At 34.4% G+C, this 22,212-nt stretch overlaps 1 protein-coding gene and 1 pseudogene across 2 annotated transcripts; both read left to right on the top strand.

Moving 5' to 3' along the window:
- Positions 1–11,800: 11,800 nt before the first annotated feature.
- Positions 11,801–17,118, top strand: LOC120074994 (protein DSS1 HOMOLOG ON CHROMOSOME V-like). Of its 2 annotated transcripts, none has more exons than XM_090312895.1 (3): positions 11,801–11,951; positions 14,433–14,559; positions 16,774–17,118. In XM_090312895.1, the coding sequence occupies exons 2-3, from the start codon at positions 14,469–14,471 to the stop codon at positions 16,899–16,901; spliced, it is 219 nt and encodes a 72-aa protein (XP_090169021.1). In that variant the 5' UTR covers positions 11,801–11,951; positions 14,433–14,468; the 3' UTR covers positions 16,902–17,118. The 2 variants fall into 2 exon arrangements, with proteins under 2 accessions (XP_090169021.1, XP_038884052.1); XM_039028124.2 differs by having other exon boundaries at positions 11,812–11,951; positions 16,762–17,118.
- Positions 17,119–18,274: 1,156 nt separating this feature from the next.
- Positions 18,275–19,720, top strand: LOC120076198 (BTB/POZ domain-containing protein At4g30940 pseudogene; annotated as a pseudogene).
- Positions 19,721–22,212: the final 2,492 nt, after the last annotated feature.

Raw genomic sequence — 22,212 nt, 5'->3', positions numbered from 1 at the left:
TCACGTACCATTGGAGCTTTAAGTTATAAGTCCATGAGGTCCTCTCGGTAGCTCAACAGGTTTTAATGAGAATTAGTTTTTTGGATTAATTTGAATTGTTCAAATTAATTGATGGAATTAACTATATGTGATATAATTAATTTAATTTAATTATATATGATATAATTACTATAATGTATTTGATACATTATAATATTAGGTATTTATAAGAGGAAATAAATATTTGAATATGATTCAAATATTAATTATATGAATTTGATTCATATGGTTAAAATTAATATAGATGTGATTTATATTAAAAGTCATTGGTGAGAGAAAGGTATGTTATATTTGATATAACATATAGTTTAATATATATTATATGATAAGGTAATTATCATATGAATATATATTAAATTAATTAATTATTTTATTTTATTTTATTTATTTTTTAATTAATGTTATTTGGGAGGGAGTTGTAACTCTCTCCCCCACTCTTTCTCTCCAGATCATGTATGTGGGTTAGTTACACACTTTATTTTTCTCTGTGTGATGAAGGAAAAAAAAAGATATAGAAAAATCTCACAGAGAGTTCTGAGATCTAATGCTCTTCATCTCTTTCCTCTCTCAATCGCTTCCCTCACCAAAATAGTTAGAGTCCACTCCTCCTAGATTGTCATCCAGAGAATATCGAGGTTGCTTTTATAGTAGTGTCCTTTTTGGTGTTCATGATTTTCACACTGAAGAAGAATTGTGAAGATTTTATTCTTCAAGAGTAAGTCTTCTATTCCTTTTTTTCTCTTCTTAGTTTCTCAAGCATGATGTATATTTTATTTAATTAAATGCATGATCTGTTCTGTTTCTCTGTAAAATTGCGTTATGTAAAGTTTTTAGAATTGGGACAGTCTGCTTCTACTACACTCCCTTCACAGGGATCCTTCAGAGAGAAGATGAGAGAATGAGTGTAAATGTGAAGAGACGCATGGGAGAGAGAAATGACAAAGTAATTGAGGGATTTGGGAGAGTAATGAAAATGTGTGGGATGGGTGAGAGTGAGAGTGATAAAATGGTGGATAATTAAACCCACCATTTTATTTTTATCAGTGGTCGTCGAAGTTGGGCACACAAAGGTGGTAGTTGGAGTATGCCGCCGAAGTTGCTTGTGCGAAGGTAGTCGTTGGAGTTAGTCGCTAGAGTTGCTGTCAGAAGGTGGTTGGTGGAGCTTAGAGTTCTTCGTCAAAGTTGGTCGTGCGCATGTGGAAGTCGGAGTTTTTTTGTACCAACGCGGTTGTTGGAATTGGTTGCCAAATTCTCACCGGAGGTGGTGTTTTGTACCAAGGTGGTTGTCAAAATTGGTTGTTGGAGTGTTTTCAGAGGTGGTTGTCGGAGCTTGGAGTTGGTCGTCGAAGTTGGCTATCCGAAGGTGGTCATCGGTGTTGGGAATGTCCTAGAACTCGCAGTTCGTGTTAAACAATCTATTTATCAATAAAATATTATTGAGTATTTTATTCAATAAAATTGTTGATTTTGCACTCTATTATGAAAATCCAATACTTTAACTTTATGTAGTAACATAAACAGAATCGAGTTAATAGTATATAGCCTAAATGGTTTGATAAGTATATGGATGAAATTGGGTATCTCATCCTGGTAACACTATTGGATGCAACCCATTTTGTATAAGTAATACAAATGATGTGATCCACAAATCATTAATGTAGAGGCATGTGAGTGGGGGCATCCTATGCAATGAGTTTGCATATAGATTAGACCACGAAATAGTCACTTTTCTTATTAATGACTGTTTACTGTTAAAATTGACTATTTCATATTTAAGTAACCTAGGATAACTTGATCTTAATCCTGAGCAAAATATGAACTCCTGTTTATTTGGGATTATCCTTTGATCGGCATGGGTGAGAGTAGTCCAATAGCAGTGCCCAATAAGCCTTCCATTTTGGGAATAAAACCGGGTGAACAGCTAGAGACGTAGCCCTGCAAGATGAAATTTACTCCTACCCATTTTAGAGTTAACAGATAGGTTGTTCTTTTAAGTACTGATTCCACCTCTTCAATAATCGGGGCCCCGCCTTCTCATGAGATAGAAAGGACATGATTCATAAGTAATATTATGAATCGAATTGTTCATTAGAGAGTTAGTAGAAACTTAAGGAACGAAATGTATTTACAGGGGTAAAACGATAATTTTGACCCAACTGTAATTATGAACGACCTGTGAAGGATCAACTTATTGATTATGGTTTATATGGACAGAAATATATCTACAGTGAGGAGAGTGCAACTATCAAGCTATAGTGGTGTGTCTTGATAATTAACGAATAGTAATTAATTCGATTAAAGAGTTTTAACGAATTAATTACATATCATGGGCGTTCATCTGTAGGTCCATCAGGTCTCTCTACTAGCTCATTAAATTGGAATAACAAATTGAGTATTGGTGTATGAAATTCGGGTTACGAATTTGAAATGTTCAAATTCAATTTTAGGGTTTTTGATTGATTGTATATGATACGATTATGAACGTTTATTTTAATTGAAATTAAACGAAATTGAAAAATCGATTAATATTTAAATTGTGATTTAAATATAAAATTGATTTATTGGTGATATTGTATTAATTTAATATCTAGATATTAAATTAATATTATTTTTAATTAAAAAGTTTAATTAAAAATCAACTAAAAATTAGTTTTATCCAATTATTTTTTTGAATTAATTTTACAAAACTAATTTAAAATTAAAAAATTAAAATAATAATGTTTTTTTAAAACATTTTTAGTTAGTGGATTTTTCCATTTTTTGGGAAAAGTCCACCGACCATATTTATTGGAGAATCACCAAATTTCATCGCTGGTTTTAATGATCTTCAAGCTGGAGCTGTTCTTTATGCAACCGTGCACATTTTCATGAATTTTACCTATATATTGAAGTTCCATGCATGAAGATCATCGAGATTGCTTAAATATATTTTCTAAATTGATAACTGAAAACCCTACTCTCATTCATCATCAATTCAACTTGTTTAAGTGTTTTCATCACACATTCCACCTTGATCATAACAGAGAAGATCTCGATGGTAGTCCTCTCGATAATTCAAGCTCTATCTTTGTGTTTTTCAGCTGATTTCGTGGAGGAATCTTCAAAGGTAATATGTGTTTCAAACCCTATTTTGAATATCATATGTACAACATGCTTAAAACTCAAATTAAATGTAGTTTAAGTGCTTATTGATTATGTAGTCTTTCGTTGCTTGATATATCATTCCTTCAATTGGTATCAGAGCATGATTTAAGCGCTTAAATATTGTTAGTTTGAGTTTGGTGGGTGTTTTTTCATAAACTGCATGAAATAATATGTTGATATGATTTTTCTAGTATTTTGGCATTTTAATCCTTTTAACTATGTCGTTTTTCTTATAAGTGGCTCTTGTTTGATAGGCCTTAATATGTGTTTAAGAGTTTGTAATTCATATGTGGTCATTAGAAGTTGAAATTAGGATGTAATTAAAGAAAGAAGTGAAGAAGGTTGAGCTGCAGATCTCCAATTCTTCAGCTATTGTTTGAATTTCCAGCAAGATTGGACCCAGTTCGAGCGAAATTTTGAATCAAGTTTGAGCGAGATTTCTAGCTCGAGTGAGATATCAAGTTCAAACGAGATTTTGAATCAAGATTGAGAGAGATTTCAAGATCGAGTGAGATTCTTATGGAAGTCCTAGCGAGATTTCAAGCTCGAGCAAGATTCTGTTGGAATTCCTAGCGAGATTTCAAGATCGAGCAAGATTTTGAATCAAGTTCAAACGAGATTTCAAGCCAGGCGCGAGAATCTGATGGTTTGAGCAAGATTTCGATGAGCCAACGAGGGATCAAGTTTTGAATGAGATTTCAACTTGCAACGAGAGATCAAGTTTTAGTCAGATTTCAATCCAAGCGAGATTCTTTAATCGGTTTAAGAAGGTTGACTGTTTTGACCGGTTTTCTTCAAACTTGACCTGATTCATTTTTTCAAAATTGTTTTGATTGGCCCGATTCAGGTGGTTTACATACGGTTCAAGTATTTTTTAGTCCGGTTTGGAGCTGTTCGAAGCGGTCTAGAAGTGGTTTGGAGCTGTCAACTACTTTTTTTTTTTTTTTTTTTTTTTTGTAATACATAGGCTTTTGTTTACTTAAAAATGCCAAAACTAAAAACCATATCAATATGTGTTTAATTGTTTATGCATGTGATGTATGTTATAATTAAATAAATTTTGTATATGCATACAATATGCCATGTAGATTTAAAAATCCCACCATAGGAAGCATGTTATATGCATTGAAAGTATGTTATAAATTGTTATAATATATAGTATGCATATATAGGGTTTTCTTTTAATATAAAGGTTGTATTAAAATGCCTTTGATGAATGTTGTGGATGTTTAGCATGTTTAATTTTTGTAAGTTGTTATAAAATTGAATTAGACTTTAAAATCCATAACAAGAGACACAACATGCTCACTTAGGTTAACAACTAGTTTTAACCGTTAAAATAGATTGTTAACTGTAAAATTTGGTTACAAACTCAAATCGGTTCGTAAACTTGTCTAAGGTTGGGGGTACTTAAGTTGACGGTTTACATAACACCTCCTACCTAGGGATTATGACCAAAATATTGAACGTTGTTAACTAATTTTATGAGTTTGTGTGAGTGATGTGAGGTTTAAAATTGGTTTAAACACTTAGACATCGTAGGGTTATATCTAAATATAAATGTTATATTTGGATAAAAATGACATAGGCTTGGGTTGTTTAAAAGTTAGTCGTTTTTTAAAACCTAAGTAAATAGATACCCAAACATTTAGAACACTTCAGTGGGAGATTAAACAATATATTCGATATATAGTTATTAGCTCTCACATCCTCAAAAGTTCACACCATGAGATCCATGCTCGGCTTCGAGTCGCTTTTACCGCGACTACTCTATTCGAAAAGTGTTTGCATGGGTCATAACAAGGTGAATGGGGGAAGTAGTTCCTAGTAAGTGGGTGAAGGAAATATGTCAACATTTTCCAACGGTCTCCTCCATTAGTTTGAACCGTGAGATTCCTATGTTACACCTATTGTCATTTTTAGGTGGCACTAGCTAGTTATTAACCACGGCGATCCCCAGGGAGGGTTGTAACATAGGATTCAGAACAACCCAGGCTTTAGTAAATGAATAGGGTCTTATAATTCCATCTTGGATATTGTCTTCCATTTCGGGGGCGTATTCATACCTTTCAATAAGATCTGAAAATGGCGGGTCACACTTACAAGAATTACTAATTGTTAGTAAAGATCTTGACCGGAAACAATAACCAAAAGATCTATAGGAGTAAAGAGTTATTCTGATATAGTATTTGGTCAAGAATTTGTCTGGTTTAAGTGAAGGAATTGTTGACTGCCCCTCGATGGTAACTGTTCTAAATCACTAAAGTATCGTTACAAATAAATAATGATTTATTGGATACTTTATTTATTTATTTATTTTTGCTAAAATTAGATTTAGATGCATAAAGTTTAATAGAATTTGTTTAAATTATTTCAACAATGTCAAATTCAATCATACAACTACTAGCTTCCGATAAATTTAACGGTGAAGGATATTCAAACAGGAAATCCAACATCAATACAATATTAGTCATGGATGATTTGAGGTTCGTGTTAACGGAGGAATGTCCTTTGGTTCCCAGTACAACAACAAACCGAAATGTTTGGGACATCTATGATCGGTGGGTAAGGGCTAATGAGAAAGCTCGGAGCTACATCTTAGCAAGTATATCTGATGTACTTAACAAGAAACACGAGGTAATGCCCACCGCCTGTGAGATAATGGCGTCGCTTCAGGAGATGCTCGGGCAATCGTCATCCTCTGTTTGACATGAAGCCATTAAGTATGTCTACATTACTCACATGAAAGATGAAACCAATGTTAAAGAACATATTCTTGATATAATGGTCCATTTTAATGTTGCTGAGGCGCATGGGGCAATGATAGATGAGACAAGTCAAGTGAGTATGATATTGGAATCTCTCCCGGAGAGTTATCTGCCTTTCAGAACCAATGTTGTTATGAACAAAATTACTTACAACTTGACTATGTTGTTGAACGAATTACAGACATATCAGTCTATGATGAAACTTAAGGAAAAAGAAGTAAATGTTATTTCTAAACCTAATAAGTTTTTTAAGAGGCCATCGTTTGGAACAAGAGCCACTGATATAAAAAGTTTGTTCCCTCTTCTTCTAAAAGCAAATCTATACAAATGAAGAAGAAGGGTAAAGGAAATAAGAAAACCACTGCTAAAAAACCAAAACCGAAAACAAAAACAAGACTCCCAAAGGAAAGTGTTTCCATTGTGGAGAGAATGTGCACTGGAAGCGTAACTGCTCAAAGTATTTGACTGAAAAGAAAGCGGAAAAGGTGAAACAAGGTAAATCAGATTTACTAGTAGTTGAAACATGTCCAGTGGAGAATACTTACCTAACCTGGATATTAGATTCAAGCGCTGCTAATTATGTTTGCACTTTTCTACAGGAAACTAGTTCTTGGAGAGAACTTTCTGAATAGGAAATGACTTTCAAGGTGGGAACGGGTGAAGTCATTTCAACTCATGCAGTGGGAGATGTCAAACTATTTTTTGGAGAATCTTTTATCTTACTTAGGATTGTGTATTATGTACCTAAGATGAAAAGAAACTTAATCTCCATTTCCTGTCTGCTATAAAATATGTATAGAATATCTTTTGAATCTAATGAAGTGTTTGTTTTTTCAAGAGGTGTTCATATTTGTTCTGCAAGACTCGAAAATGACTTGTACATATTAAAACCAACTGAAGCAAAGTCCATTCTAAATATAGAGATATTTAAAACAGTTGAGACTCAAAATAAAAAAAAATGAAAAATATCTCCTAACGCCTATCTTTGGCACCCCAGACTTGGTGACATTAATCTCAACAAGATTGAGTGATTGGTAAAAAACGGTCATCTAAGTCAATTAGAAGATAGTTCTTTACCTCCATGTGAATCATGTCTTGAGGGAAAAATGACAAAAAGATCTTTTTCTAACAAAAGTCTTCGTGCCAAAGAGCCTCTCGAACTAATACATTTGACCTATGTGGTCCGATGAGTGTAAAAGCACGAGGAGGCTATTAGTATTTTGTCAGTTTTATTGATGATTACTCGAGATATGGCTACATTTACTTAATCAGTCACAAGTCTAAAACTCTTGAAAAGTTCAAAGAATTTAAGAACAAGACAAAAAATTTGTTAAGTAAAATAATTAAAACACTTCGATCTGATCGAGGTGGTGAGTATATGGATTTACAATTCTAGAACTATTTAGTAGATCATGGAATTCAATCCCAACTCACAACACCTTGAACACCACAACAAAACGATGTTGCAGAAAGGAGAAATCGAACCTTGTTAGACATGGTCTGATCAATGATGAGTTATGCTCAGTTACCTCAATCCTTTTAGGGGTATGTAGTACAGGCTATATTATATATATTTTAAACGTTGTTCCTTCAAAAAGTGTTTCAGAAACACCGTATGAATTATGGAAAGGACGCAAAACTAGTTTATGTCATTTTCGTATCTGGGGTTGTCCAGCACATGTGTTGGTACAAAATCCTAAGAAACTGGAAACATGTTCGAAATTATGCCTCTTTATAGGATACCTTAAAGAAACAGAAGGAGGACTATTATATGATCCCTAAGAAGACAAAATATTTGTATCGACAAATGCTACATTCTTGGAAGAAGATCAAATAAAAACTCATCTACCTCGCAGTAAACTAATATTGCAAGAAATGACCAAAGATGATATACAAACATCAACAAGAGTTATTGATCAAGCTGGTCCATCAACAACTGTTGTTGTCCCGTCACGTCCATCTCAAGAGTTGAGTATGGCTCGACGTAGTGGGAGGGTTATTCATCAACCTGAACGCTATATGGGTTTAACAGAAACTCAAAACATCATTAATGATGATGGCTTAGAGGATCCATTAACCTTTAAAAAGGCAATGGAAGATGTTGACAGGGAACAGTGGATAAAAGCCATAGACGTTGAAATGGAGTCTATGTACTTCAACTCTATTTGGAAACTTGTAGATCAACCACATGGGGTTAAACCTATAGGTTGCAAATGGATCTACAAGAGAAAACGAGACCAAACTGGCAAGGTGCGAACCTATAAAGCCAGACTCTTGGCAAAAGGTTTTACTTAAAGAGAAGGGTTTGATTATGAAGAAACTTTTTCTCTTCTATCCATTGCCACATATTATGACTATGAAATATGGAAAATGGATGTCAAGACTGTTTTTCTGAACGACCATCTTGATGAAAGTATTTTTATATCTCAACTAGAAGGGTTCATCGACCAAGGACAATAACAGAAAGTCTGTACGTTTAAACGATCCATTTATGGGTTAAAACAAGATTCAAGATCCTGGAATATAAGGTTTGATATTGCGATCAAATCTTATGGCTTTGAATAGAATGTTGATGAACCTTGTGTATACAAGAAGATAGTTAACAAGACTGTAGTATTCTTAGTTCTTTATGTTGATGATATCTTGCTCATTGGAAATGAGACAAGCTTCCTTGCTGACGTAAAGAGATAGCAACACAATTCCAAATGAAAAATTTGAGTGATGCTCAATACGTTCTAGGAATACAGATCTTTCAGAATTGAAAGAATTGAACCCTAGCACTATCTCAGTCATCTTATATTGACAAGATGTTGTCGAGATATAATATGCAAAATTCCAAAAGAGGTATGTTACCTTTTAGACATAGAATTCATTTGTCAAAGGAACGGTGTCCTAAGACACCTCAAGATATTGAGGAAATGACAAGAATTCCATACGCATCTGTAATTGGGAGTTTGATGTACGCAATGTTATGTACACGCCTTGATATATGCTTTGCAGTTGGAATCGTCAATAGGTTCCAATTCAATCCAGGACACTGTCATTAGACTGCTGTAAAAAACATCCTCAAGTATCTAATGAGAACGAGGGACTATATGCTTGTATATGGATCTAAGGATTTGATCCTCACCAGATACACTGATTTTGATTTCCAGTCTGATGTGGATTCAAGGAAATCTACTTCAGGATCAGTTTTCACTCTCAATGGAGGAGCTATAGTTTGGAGAAGCATTTAGCAAAGTTGTATCGCTGACTCCACAATGGAAGCAGAATATGTAGCCACATGTGAAGCCGCTAAAGAAGCAGTATGGCTATGCAAATTCTTAGCTGACTTGGAAGTAGTTCCAAATATACACCTACCTATCACACTATATTGTGACAATAGTGATGTTGTTGTCAACTCGAAAGAGCCAAGGAGTCACAAACGTGGAAAACATATTGAAAAAAAGTACCATCTCATCAGAGAGATAGTACACTGAGGAGACGTGATTGTCACGAAGATAGCCTCTGAAGACAACCTTGCTGATCCATTTATGAAGGTCATCGTGGCTAAAGTGTTCGAGGGTCACCTGGTTGGACTAGAACTCCATGTAATGTAATCTAGGGCAAGTGGGAGAATCTCTATGGTATTAGTGATGCCTTAGTTTATTTTATTTTCCGTTTAAGTTTCTCAACATTGTATTGTATATATTTATTCTCACTGGAGTTTTAGTCCAAGTGGGAGATTGTTGGGAATGTCCTAGAACTCGCAGTTCGTGTTAAACAATCTATTTATCAATAAAATATTATTGAGTATTTTATTCAATAAAATTGTTGATTTTGCATGCTATTATGAAATCGAATAAATATATCCATGGCTATAGTACGAATACTTTAACTTTTTGTAGTGACATAAACAGGATCAAGCTAATAGTATGTAGCCTAAATGATCTGATAAGTATATGGATGAAATTGGGTATCTCATCCTGGTAACACTATTGGATGCGGCCCATTTTGTATAAATAATACAAATGATGTGATCCACAAATCATTCATGTAAAGACATGTGAGTGAGGGCATCCTATGCAATGAGTTTGCATATAGATTGGACCACGAAATAGTCATTTTTCTTTATAACGACCGTTTACTGTTAAAACTAACTGTTTCATATTTAAGTAACCTAGGATAATTCGATCTTAATCCTGAGCAAGCTATAAACTCCCTTTTATTTGGAATTATCCTTTGATCTGCATAGGTGAGAGTAGTCCAACAACACTGCTCAATAAGCCTTCCATTTTGGGGATAAGACCGGATGAATAGCTGGGGACATAACCCTACAAGATGGAATTCACTCCTACCCATTTTAGGGTTAGCAGATAGGTTGTTCTCTTAAGTATTGATTCCAGGTCTTGCACAATCAGGACCCCACCTTCTCATGATAGAGAAAAGACATGATTCATTAGTATTATGAATCGAATTGTTCATTAGAGGGTCAGTGGGAACTTAAGGAACGAGATGTATTTACAAGGGTAAAATGGTAATTTTGACCCAACTGTAATTATGAGCGACCTGTGAAGGATCAACTTACTGATTATAGTTTATATGGACAGAAATATATCTACAGTGAAGAGAGTGCAACTATCGAGCTATAGTGGTGTGTCTTGATAATTAACGAATAATAATTAATGCAGTTAAAGAGTTTTAGCGAATTAATTACAGATCGTTGGAGCTCATGATCTGTGGGTCCATTAGGTCCATCTACTAGCTCATTAAATTGGAATAACAAATTGAATATTGATGTATGAAATCCGGATTACGAATTTGAAATGTTCAAATTCAATTTTAGGATTTTTCGATTGACTGTATATGATACAATTATAATTTATTTTAATTGAAATTAAACGAAATTGGAAAATCAATTAATATTTAAATTATGATTTAAATATAAAATTGTTCTATTGGTGATATTGTATTAATTTAATATTTAGATATTGAATTGATATTGTTTTTAATAAAAAACAATTAAAAATTAGTTTTATCTAATTAATTATTTTGAATTAATTTTATAAAACTAATTTAAAATAAAAAAAAATTAAAAGAATAATGTTTTTTTAAAACATTTTTATTTAGTGGATTTTTCCATTTTTTGGGAAAAATCCACTAACCATACTTATTGGAGAATCACCAAATTCCATTGTTGGTTTTAATGATCTTCAAGTTGGAGCTAATCTTCATGCAACGGTGCACATTTGCATGAATTTTACCTATATATTGAAGCTCCATGCATGAAGATCAGCGAGATTGCTTAAATATATTTTCTAAATTAATAACCTAAAAACTCTACTCTCGTTCATCGTCAATTCAACTTGTTCAAGTGTTTCCACCACACATTCTAGCTTGAGCATAATAGAGAAGATCTCGATGGTAGTCCCCTCGGTGATTCAAGTTCTATCTTGGTGTTTTTCAGCTGATTTCGTGGAGGAATCTTCAAAGGTGATATGTGTTTCAAACCTTCTTTTGAATATCATATGTACAACATGCTTAAAACTCAAATCAAATGTAGTTTAAGTACTTATTGATTCTGTAATCTTCTGTTGCTTGATATATCATTCCTTCAATCGGAGTATGTCTTTGGAGTGTAGTAGCGGTAATCGCCAACGGAGATTGATGGGTGGAGATATTAAAAACAATAGAGAGAGAATTGGGGAGAGTTAGGGTGAATTGGTAAAATAACCAACTTAATCCTACTAAAATTTAAAATTGGTTGTCAAATAATGAGTTGGTAAAAATTACCAACTCAACCCAAATTTCCTTGGGTTGTGGAACACCTCCAAAGGGTTAAAGGTTAAGGATAAAGAATAAATTGAAATAGAATTTCTAAAGCAATAATGATTTAAAAAGGCATCGGTTTGCCGACTTGTCGCTCAAGATATCTCGATTCATTTTTTTCCACTGGAAATCAAGCAACTCGAGACTCCCTCGATCTTCCCTGCTCGACGGCTCTCACAACTCTCTCCCAAGGTTCTTATCTCCTTCTTCTCTCCATTTTATCTGCCTTGAATTCATGTCACATTTCTCACTCTCCGCTATGCTTTACTGTTTGTCTTGGGAATTCGATGTATTTGATGGCTTGCCGTATAATTTCTACTGTGATTCTCCTCAGAACTAAGGGAAAAGAGAGCGCACTCACATGAATTTGCTTTTTTTTTCTTCTTTTGCCTGCAGTCTTCTCTTCTGCGTCTGCTTTCTTCTCTGTTTTTGTCTAGTATCTGCAATCCCTCTGTACCGAAAAAGTGTTGAATGAGGCCACTCATATAACCATTTCGCACAATCAAAAGTGTCCAGTTTCTGTGCTCTCAATTACGTATCTGGAAAACAGAAAAGCTTTAGAACTTCAAAGATTTCATTTTCCTCTTCGAACAGACTGTTCTTTGAGAACCCCACCCCCCCACCCGGAAAAAAAAATGTCGTGTTCCTTTCTGAACCCAATTGCCAAATTGAGCCTTTTGTAGTATTAATTGATGTGCGTACTCATTTCCTTGAGGTTGAAGGTTCAAATTCCCCATACTTCCAATTGTAGTACTATAAAAAATGTAAAAATCCCCTTTAGTTCATGGAATTATCTCAGTGCAACTTTTAAGTGTGGTTAGATGGATGTGCTTGTGTACGTAGAGAATAGTGGGAGTGGGTGTTACTCCTTTTATTTTATAGTCATCTATTTTTGTAGATCTTTATGGTCTTATTGCTAGTGGGTCTTTAAAATTTAAGAGACATTCATGATTGTGCTACTAGTGAAATTGAAGTTTTAAGACACGTTTATTATTGTTTTATCCATGGACTTTCCAGCGACATTAGAAAATTTTATATGATGTGAATTTGAGGAACAACTAGCAGCTAATCTATTGTTTTTATAAGTCGACAACATCAACATATTACATAGGTTTTATGAGTACGCCAGTAGATTATAGAGCCTTTTGTTTCAACTAGTGATGGTATAAAATATGTGACTACGTCCACTATTAATAAATCTCTATATGTAGGGAGAGTTCAAAAAACCAGTGTAAAACATATTCTATTTGGTCAACCCAGCTCAACCCTTCTGGAATTGGCTTGCTGTGGAAATTAAGTTGGTTAAACAATCAACCCAAAAATTTGGGCTCATTGACATGGGTCTGGAAAATACTTCTCTCTCTTGGTTTGTAAGACTATCGAGATGCTTATGAGGGATTTCTTGTAGAAAGGGGTACATGAAGGAAAAGGGGCCTACCTTGTGAACTGCGATGTGGTTGAGAAGTCTGTGAACATGTGGTTGAACTTTAGAATTTAAGGACTCATAACAAAGCCTTGTTGGCGAATGGCTTTGATATTTCCTTCTTTAGTCTAAAACCCTTGGTGGAAGATTATCATGGGTAAGTACAGTGCCACCCCTTTGAGTGGCAGTCAAATGGTAATAAAGGCCCTTACAGAGATTTTTGGAAGGATATCTCTATTGAGCTCCCTTCTTTCTCTCATTTAGTCTATTGTGGTGTGGGGTAAGGGATGAAAATGTACTTTTGGGAGGATTAATGGGTGAGAGGTAGACACCTTTGCACCATGTTTCCTCATCTTTACCATTTATCCTCTTTGAAAATTTGTTTTGTGGCTGAGGTTTTAGTTTGGTCTGGCAGCTCCCTCTCTTTTTTGTTTGGCTTTTGTTGTCCTTTGTCCGATAGAGAAATGATGGATGTCACACCCTTCTGTCTTTGATAGAGTAGTTTGATTTTAGGATCATGAGAAGGCATATGTGTATTTGATGCCCTAACCCTTCTAGAGGCTTCTCTCGTATTTTTTTTTCCACTGTTTGATGGACCCTTTGCTTGGTAACTCTTGGCTCCCTTGAATATTAAGATTCTAAAGTTCTTTGTATGGCAAGTTATCCATGGGAAAGGTAACACTTTGGATTGGGTCTCGAGAAAGTCACCTTCATTGGTTGGCCCATATTTTTCTACCCTCCGTCAGAAGGCAGAGGAAAACCTGGATCACAACCTTTGGAGATTAACTTCATGCATTTTGTATAGAGTGATTTTTGGAGGCGTTTGGCTTTTCGTTAGCCAGACTTGATTGAGATGATCGAGGAGGTCCTTCTCCATATGCCTTTTAAGGAGAAGGGACGTTTCTTGTGGCTGGGGAGATAGGAATAATTAAATGTTTAGACTTTAGAAATTTGGAAAAGGATCCAAGTGATGTTTGGTCCTTTGTTTGATTCTATGTTTCTCTTTGGGCTTCGGTGGTAAAGCTTTTTTTTGTAATTACTTGATAAATATTATTTTTATCAGAAGTGGAGGCCCTTCCTTTGTTGGCCTCCCCTTGTGTGTGTGTGGTGGTGGGGAAGGGGGGTTGGTGTATGTGTCAATAAAAGGTTGTTTTCTCTTAAAAAAGAAAAAGTAAAGAAAAGAAAAACATGCCTAAAGTTGTGTATCTTTCACTTGTTAATGTATTTCAATTTTTTTGCTGATGTATCAGATTACTAAAGATTTGTAGATTGGTGTGAGCTTTGTGATGGCAACTGAACTGAAAGCAGCTTCTGAGGAAGTGAAAGTTGACCTCTTTGAGGATGATGATGAGTTTGAAGAGTTTGAGATCAATGAAGGTATGACTTGAAATTATTTGTCTTTTTTATTCCTTCCCTTTTTGGAATCCTTCACTATCGGTTTCAATTCGGTTTGGAAATCCTGTTATTGACTCAATCCTAACTGCTAGCATTCTTCACTTGGATGCCCCGTTACTGTTGTTTTGTTCACTCACTATTTCTTCAATGAAATGGTTATGTATCTCTCTAAAAAAAAAAAAAAAATCATTATTTTGCAGTAAATTCTTGGAATCCAGTGTTTGTAAAAAATAAGCCGGAATGTTTCTAAGCTCAATTGCTATAGTAACAATCATCGGGGAAAAAAACGTATTGATCATAATCAAGAAGAGTTGGAATCGTGTATGGTTTCTAAAAGATATGCCCTTTAAGTATACTATATTTAGATGGGTCTTTTTCTCTTTAAGAATTAAGCTATTAAAATCCTCTAGACGTTTGTTTTAAGTTAATGTAATAACGTGTATATTTTAGGGGGAAAAAGGTTTGTTTTGGAGTTAATTTATTTTTTAACATTACATATTCCTTGTATGCTCAAAAGTGCTTGGAGTACTACATAAAGAAGCTAGTGGAATAGCTTTTGAAGGGAGTTTATTCTGATTTTGCTTTGATTACTGAAATGGTCTTGGCAGAGTGAACTTTCAGAAATGGTTACTGTTACTTGATTGTTAGGAAGAGAATGAAAAATCTTTAGTTTTACATTCACGTCATCTTGTCAACTGAAACTATGATTTTGGCCAGCCCGGCCCAAAGAATCAAAGGCCCAAGCTTAGCCCAAGCCCAAGCCCTACGGGCCTCCAACACTAATTGGGCCGGGCTTGAGCCAGCCCAACCTCTTAAACATATGCCCATAGCCCAATCCATGGACCGTGCTTGATGGGTCAAAATTGGATTTGGCTCGAACTAGTCCTTTGGATCGGGCTCAAATTGGCCCTTCAAATATATTACATTATTAATTTTTATTTTAAATTTATAAATAGTCTTGAAGAGACTTATTTATAGAGTATGCACCCCTCCTTATTCTTCAATTTTTCCAAAGTGAGACAAGAATAAAGGGATTTTTTAATGGTTTTCACTTTACAACTCTCACCACCCTTACATTAATCTCTTTATTTATTGTTTTTAGTTCCCGTGCATGTGTAGAATTGAATTTTTTAAATTAAAAAATATTATTATTTATTGATTAGTATTAATAATTATATGTGAAAATATATATTGTTATATTGGATTGGGCTTTTGGGCAAGCCCGATGGGCCAATCCAAATACGACTCAAACGGGCTGGCTCATGGGCCGATCCAATTTAAAAAAGATAGCTCTATATCCAATCCAATTTATGAAAGGGTTGGATTGGGTTGGACTGGTCAGCCGTTGACTTTGGGCTGGGCTTGGATCGACCTTGGGCCGACTGATTATGATTTGAGGATCCTGCAAGTCTTGCATTTCCTTTAAAAAGAGATATTTCAGTGACAAGGTTTGGAGTTTGTTAAATGGAGCATTATATATTGTTGGTGTGTCAATACTAAACTTTTGATAATTTGTTAATTTCACTCCCCAAGGATGTGCTTGTATATGTCGCGCTAGCATAACACTGTTAACTTAAAGTTGTATGTTCTATACATTTCATTCATCGCAATGTACAAAAAATGCTTGTAAGTTTGGAAATGAAGTGAAAGATTTGATGAGATTGCCATTACCAGTTAAGAGTGAACTTGTGACTAGAAGCTGGGTGGGTGGGAGCAATTCTGATCTTGTCTGAGATCATTTATGTATCTTTTATTATTATTATTATTTATTAGCTAACTAAGAGTGTTTGGGCTTCTTAAGTGCACCTCGACTAATCTCACAAAATAGCCACCCAATTCTTTGACGTTATAGCATGTGACTGTCAAGAAACTTGTGAGATTTTGTTCTAGGTATGTAACCACCATAATGACCATCATAATGTTTTTTAACACATTCCTCCGAAAGTCTTTACTTTTTCACATTTGCTAGGGCAGCAATATTAAGGCAAGTCCGGGTGGTTCTTGTTCGGGAGCATATACAAGTTAGAACTTAGAGATCATTTCTTCCTTTTCAAAGTTATTTTGCAATTCTATTCTTCCTCAGATTATAGTGTAAAGCTTATTACTCTTCTTCTTGTTCTTGGCCCAACATCTTTAAGCCTTATGATATTTTTATAATCTTTCCCTCTGGTTCTCATTGGTAAGAATGGATTACAGAGTGGGAAGTGAAGGAAGGCAAAGAAATTACTCAGCAGTGGGAAGATGACTGGGATGACGATGATGTCAATGACGATTTCTCGTTGCAGCTTAAGAGAGAATTGGAGAACAATGCTGAGAAAAAATGAAGACTCTGGGCACTTTCTTTTTTATCTGCCAACATCTTTGTTTTATTTGCACTGTTTGACCTTTAAGATGGTTTGTTATGCCTTCGAGCTCTCAAATAGTGTCTCATTAATATTCTCAGATTCCTAACCTGAAACATTGTTGGTATTTAAGATTAGCATATTGAACACCTGTGGCCGTTGGCCCAGATGATAAGGGCATTCAGTTAATTTGGTGATAGTCTTTGCTTTTACAAGTCACTTCACTTTCAAGTTTTGTCAAGTTATCTGAGTTATCGGAATGTTAGAATTGAATTTGTGATCGGGTAATTGTTCCATGACGTTATCAAGGTATATCAGTAAGCTTATTGTGTAATGTTTTTTACTTCCACTTTTGAAGAAAAAAGGGTTTAATCAATTGGAAATATGGATTGTTTAACCGATTATAATTGTTAAGCAGACCTAAAATTTCTTAAATCACAACACACTAAGTCAATTTATAACGATCATAACATTTTATAACAATCTAATTCGACCAAGGAAGGTACTAAACGTACCACGTCTTTGTACTAAAAAAAACACACACACGTCCTCTATTGTATTGAGGAATTTTTAAGATTTCAATGCAATTTTATGAATTCGCTTTTGAGGTAAGGGAAAATATAATCTTGGTCCCTAGTTTCAGGTTTAGTTTTTATTTGGTTCATAAGTTTTAAAATATTATACGTTTAATCATTAAATTTTGAGTTTATTTTCGATTTAGTTTTTAAATTTCAAAATGTTATAATTTACTTTAAGATTTGAGTTTTGTTTTAATTTGATCCTCAACTTTCAAGATTTGCTTCCAGTCATTAGTGTTAATAATATCGTTTAATTAAATTGAAAGTATAGGTACTAAGTTGTTAATGTTAGGGATCGAAAGTGTATTTTAACTTAAATTAAAGTTGGAGTTCTGGAAATCCCAATTGCAACAAAGCTCATAAATCAATGGGGAGTAAAGGAAAGAAAAAAGGGAAAGGTAAAGTCCATTATTTGTTCACTTTACTTTTTTGGGTAAGAAAGTATTGTCCTCAAATAGAGACTAGCATTGCTGAAATAAAGAGAGGGACAGTCTAAAAGCAAAAGAAAAAGGTACGAAATTCTATATGCTGACCATATTCCTCTCAATTTGTTTTCTTTCATACTAAGAAAATTAGATGCAAATACTGAGAGAAACTTGTCATCACCACAGTTAAAAAGTAACTATGTGGACACACAAAGCAAAAGAAAAATGTAAGAAACTCTATCATATTCATATTGTTCTCATTTGTTTTCTTTCAAACGAAGAAAACTAAATGTTAAATACTACCAAGAGGCTTTCCATCACCAAATTTCTTGTCAGCTAGGATTGAATAGCCATGGCAGTTCAGAAACGAAAGGTGAGATTCAATGTGGGTGGCACGATATTCGAAACGACGGCGACAACCCTTTCTAATGCCGGTGCTGATTCGTTACTCAAAGCCATGTTAGATGATGCCTGGTCAGCACAATATGAGGAATTTGGAGAGCATTTCATTGATAGAGACCCTGCTTGCTTCAATGTCCTTCTTCATCTTCTTCGAACCGGCGAGCTTCATGTTCCTCCAACCATTCCCGACTTGCTTCTCTTTAAAGAAGCTCATTACTATGGACTTCTAGACCAGGTTCGCTCGGCCAGAAACGTCGAGTTAGACGGTGAGAATCTCAAACTTGCATCCTCCATAACTGGAAGAACTTTGCTGAAAGATCATTCATTAATAAGAGCAAGTGCCAATGGTAGTTGCTCAATTGCTAATGGCAGAGTTTTTCATGTCTATGATTGGATGCTCCAAGAACTCTCAATTGGAAACCTTGATTATATGAAGATTGTGGACATGGAGTGGTATGATTCAGAAAACATCTTAATCAGTGGTCAAAAGCATTCAAATCCAAACACTTTTGGTGATGGTGGTGGTGGAATTGGTCTCTTCAATCCACAAACTGCTGAACTTAAACATAGATTTAAGCTCACTCGAACTTCGTCTCCTTATAGATTTCATGGAGGAGATAATCAATTTTCGATAACGAAACCTGGAAATCTGGCAATCAACAAGTCAAACAACAAAATATTTTGTTGTTGTAAAGATGATTCATACACAAAAGTGGATGGCATTGGAGTTTGGGATACAACAACAGGACAGCAAATTGATTTCTTAGAAGCTGAACGTAATAGTGAGCTTGGCGACACTTTCAAGCTTCAATGGCTGCCAAGTAACAACTGTTTAGTAGCGGTGATTGGCAGTCCTCGAAGCAATGGAATAAGGATATTCGATCCAAGAGCGACAGAAACAAATTCGAATCATTGGGAACACCATCCATACCAGGTGATACATCAAGGAACATTAGTAGATGCAATGGGGATTGAGGAAATGAACTGTGTTTGTGTAATGGATGAGAATGGTTTTTTTAGTTTTGTGGACTTGAGAAAGCTTGGAGGTGAATCTCAAATAAACAGAGTTTGGAGGAGCTCTGAAAAAGAAGAGAAAAGGGAATGGTTTCCTTCGTCAGTTGAGAGTGTGTTCATTGAACATGGTGGAAAGCCAAAGCTGGGATGGCATGGAGGGAAGGTGTTTCGTTCTATAAATAGTGTCATTTCAGTGTATTGTGGGTTTGGATTTGAATGGGAATTGGCTTCTCAAGTTCAACCCAAATATGGAGGAGGACTCATCCATGACTTTTCTATAGGAGGGGATAGGTTGTTTTCACTTCAAGGTTTGGAATATAATCTCTATGAGATTAATGTATGGGAAACACCACCATCACCATTGCCACCATTACTAATATAGCCAATAAGTTAATTGAACTAGTTGTTGTGATAAACTATGAAAGAGAGAGTTTGGTTAAGGTATTATAACCTCATGAGAGATTTAGATCTCCACTTCTATGTATTATTAGACTGAAAAAAAGACTAAGAGAAAATGGAGTGAAAGGATTTTAGTGGAGGAAATCATGAACATGTGTTTTAATTTCTACTTGGTATATGTTTATTTTATATGTTTTAATTTTTAATTTGCCTGATGTCAAGGTATTGATGTAATTTTTTAAAGTTCAACTATATTTTTGAGTCGAGGTACTACGATTTTTGTCTAATATGCTAAGGGTAATGGTATTTTCAAACTTTTTTTTTAAGTTGATAGATTTTTAAACAAAGATATCAACAATTTTGATTAATTTTAGCACAAAATACATTTTTATTCTCTGGAATTTGAGTTTATTATCGATTTGATTCTAATACAACTTTTAAAAGTTCAATAATAATTTTAAATAAAATACAAAGTTCAGGAATATTTTCTATATTAACATTGTTTTATTTACGAAGGCATTTCGCCTTTAATCAATTGGGGAGATATTTCAAACTTATTGGTCCAAGGGAGATCTCCTTGACCCTTAGGAGATGTTGTTGGTTCACCAACATGAGTTGAGTTGAGTTGGTATAATATACTAACTCAATGTTTGGCCCAATATTGGTGAAGTTGAGTTGGTATATTTTACCGACTCAGCACAACTCTCCATTCTTTCAATGTTTTCAATGGTTTCATCTATCGGCCAGCCACATTGCGAGAACCAACTCTAAGCTCCGATAACCACCTTCGATGGAAACTCCGACGACTAACTCCAATGACCAATTTAGGGCTCCTGCAACTACCACCAATGACAACTTCGGTGACCTAATTTCGACTACCACTTTCGGGCGACCAACTCTGATGATCAATTTTAGGCTTCGGCAACCATCTTCGACAACAAATTCTGATGACCAATTTCGACAACCACCTCCAATTATAAACTCTGATGAAAATCAACCTTTAATAGTCAACTTCGATGACCACCTTCGAGCAAGCAACTCCGACGACCAACTCCACGCTTTGAAAATCACCTCCAACGAAAAACTCCAATAACCAACTTCAATACCACCTTCATGCGACCAACTTCGAGCTCTAACAACCACCTCCAACTACAAACTCCGGCGAAATTCATCTTTGACGATCAACTTCGATGACCACCTTCGTGCGACCAACTTCGTAATTCCGAGAACCATCTCCAACAAAAAACTCTGACAACCAACTCTAATACCACCTTCATGCGACCAACTTCAGGCTCCGACAACCACCACCAACTACAAACTCCAGTGAAAATCAACTTTGACAATCACTTTCGACTATTATAAGATCGATGACTGTTAAAGTATGTTACAGAGTTATTGATTATATAAATAATAATATTTTATCTATATTAAATATAATATTTATACGTAGAAATTTGTAAAATATATTTTATTTAATTGAATTCATATATCAAATGAGTGTTAATAATATTTGAAAAAATATATATATAGTTGAAAATATGTAACATATAACAAAAAAAAGCATAAAATTGAGATTTTTTTCCTAGAACATTTTATGGTAAAAAATAGTGAAAAAATAGAGATTTGTTTTTTAATGATTCCTCAAATTTGGAGGAATTAAAAGTGAAATTATTGAAGAAATGTGATAGCATTTCATTAGCTACTAAGATGATGAGAGAGGTTCAATTAAAAAAATTCATAACAGAGTAAAAATACATAACAACAATAGGAAGAAGAAGAAGACAATGATGAAATTCAAGGAGCAAAATTATGAATAAAAAGTTTTTATTTCTTTTTGGGTTTCCGTTTTATTTAACTATCAAGAAATGTAGTGAATTAATTTTTATTCATTATTAAAAAAAAAAAAGGAAAAGAAAGAAAGGAAAACTTTAAAATTAAAAGAGAAAAATTACAATTCATATTTATTCAACACAAAGATTGGTAGAATTATTGAATAAGAAAGTTTTAAAACAAAAATAGTGATTATAAAGACAGATTATTTAGAGTCCAAAAAAATTGTACCAAATATCCCACCATGTACATATAAACTAAATTCTACACTCTAGACACAAACATATGAACCCGGACCAAATAACTCTACACATATAAACTTTATACATATATATATATATATATATGAACTTCATAGACATATGAACTTCAAACATCATATTTCAACACAGTGTCCCAAGCAGTTTCTCGATTTCTTCTATATTAATACAGGATAATGTGGCGAAGAATAATCTTTTCCTACCCTTATATATATATATCGAAGAGTATAATTATATTTATATATAATACCGTGAGGTTTATCCTTGATCTTTCTTCGAACTCCCATTTTGGACTAGCACTTTCATGTGGCATGATTGTTGTCTCATTGTTGTTATCCATTATATGGACAACAAATCAATAACAGAATACAACCATTTTGACAAC

The sequence above is a fragment of the Benincasa hispida genome, chromosome 4, assembly GCF_027475165.1.
Source record: "Benincasa hispida cultivar pf3 chromosome 4, pf3_genome.v1.1, whole genome shotgun sequence".
In the NCBI taxonomy this organism is placed as follows: domain Eukaryota; kingdom Viridiplantae; phylum Streptophyta; class Magnoliopsida; order Cucurbitales; family Cucurbitaceae; genus Benincasa; species Benincasa hispida.
The sequence above is the reverse complement of the archived record's forward strand: the minus strand, read 5'-3'. Positions and strand labels throughout refer to the sequence as shown.

Bases quoted from the DNA above. Each gene is read 5' to 3' on its own strand.
- LOC120074994 (XM_039028124.2), top strand. From the start codon at position 14,469: ATGGCAACTGAACTGAAAGCAGCTTCTGAGGAAGTGAAAGTTGACCTC. The intron at 14,560-16,761 runs GTATGACTTGAA...CTCATTGGTAAG, and splicing joins AGAGTTTGAGATCAATGAAG to AATGGATTACAGAGTGGGAA.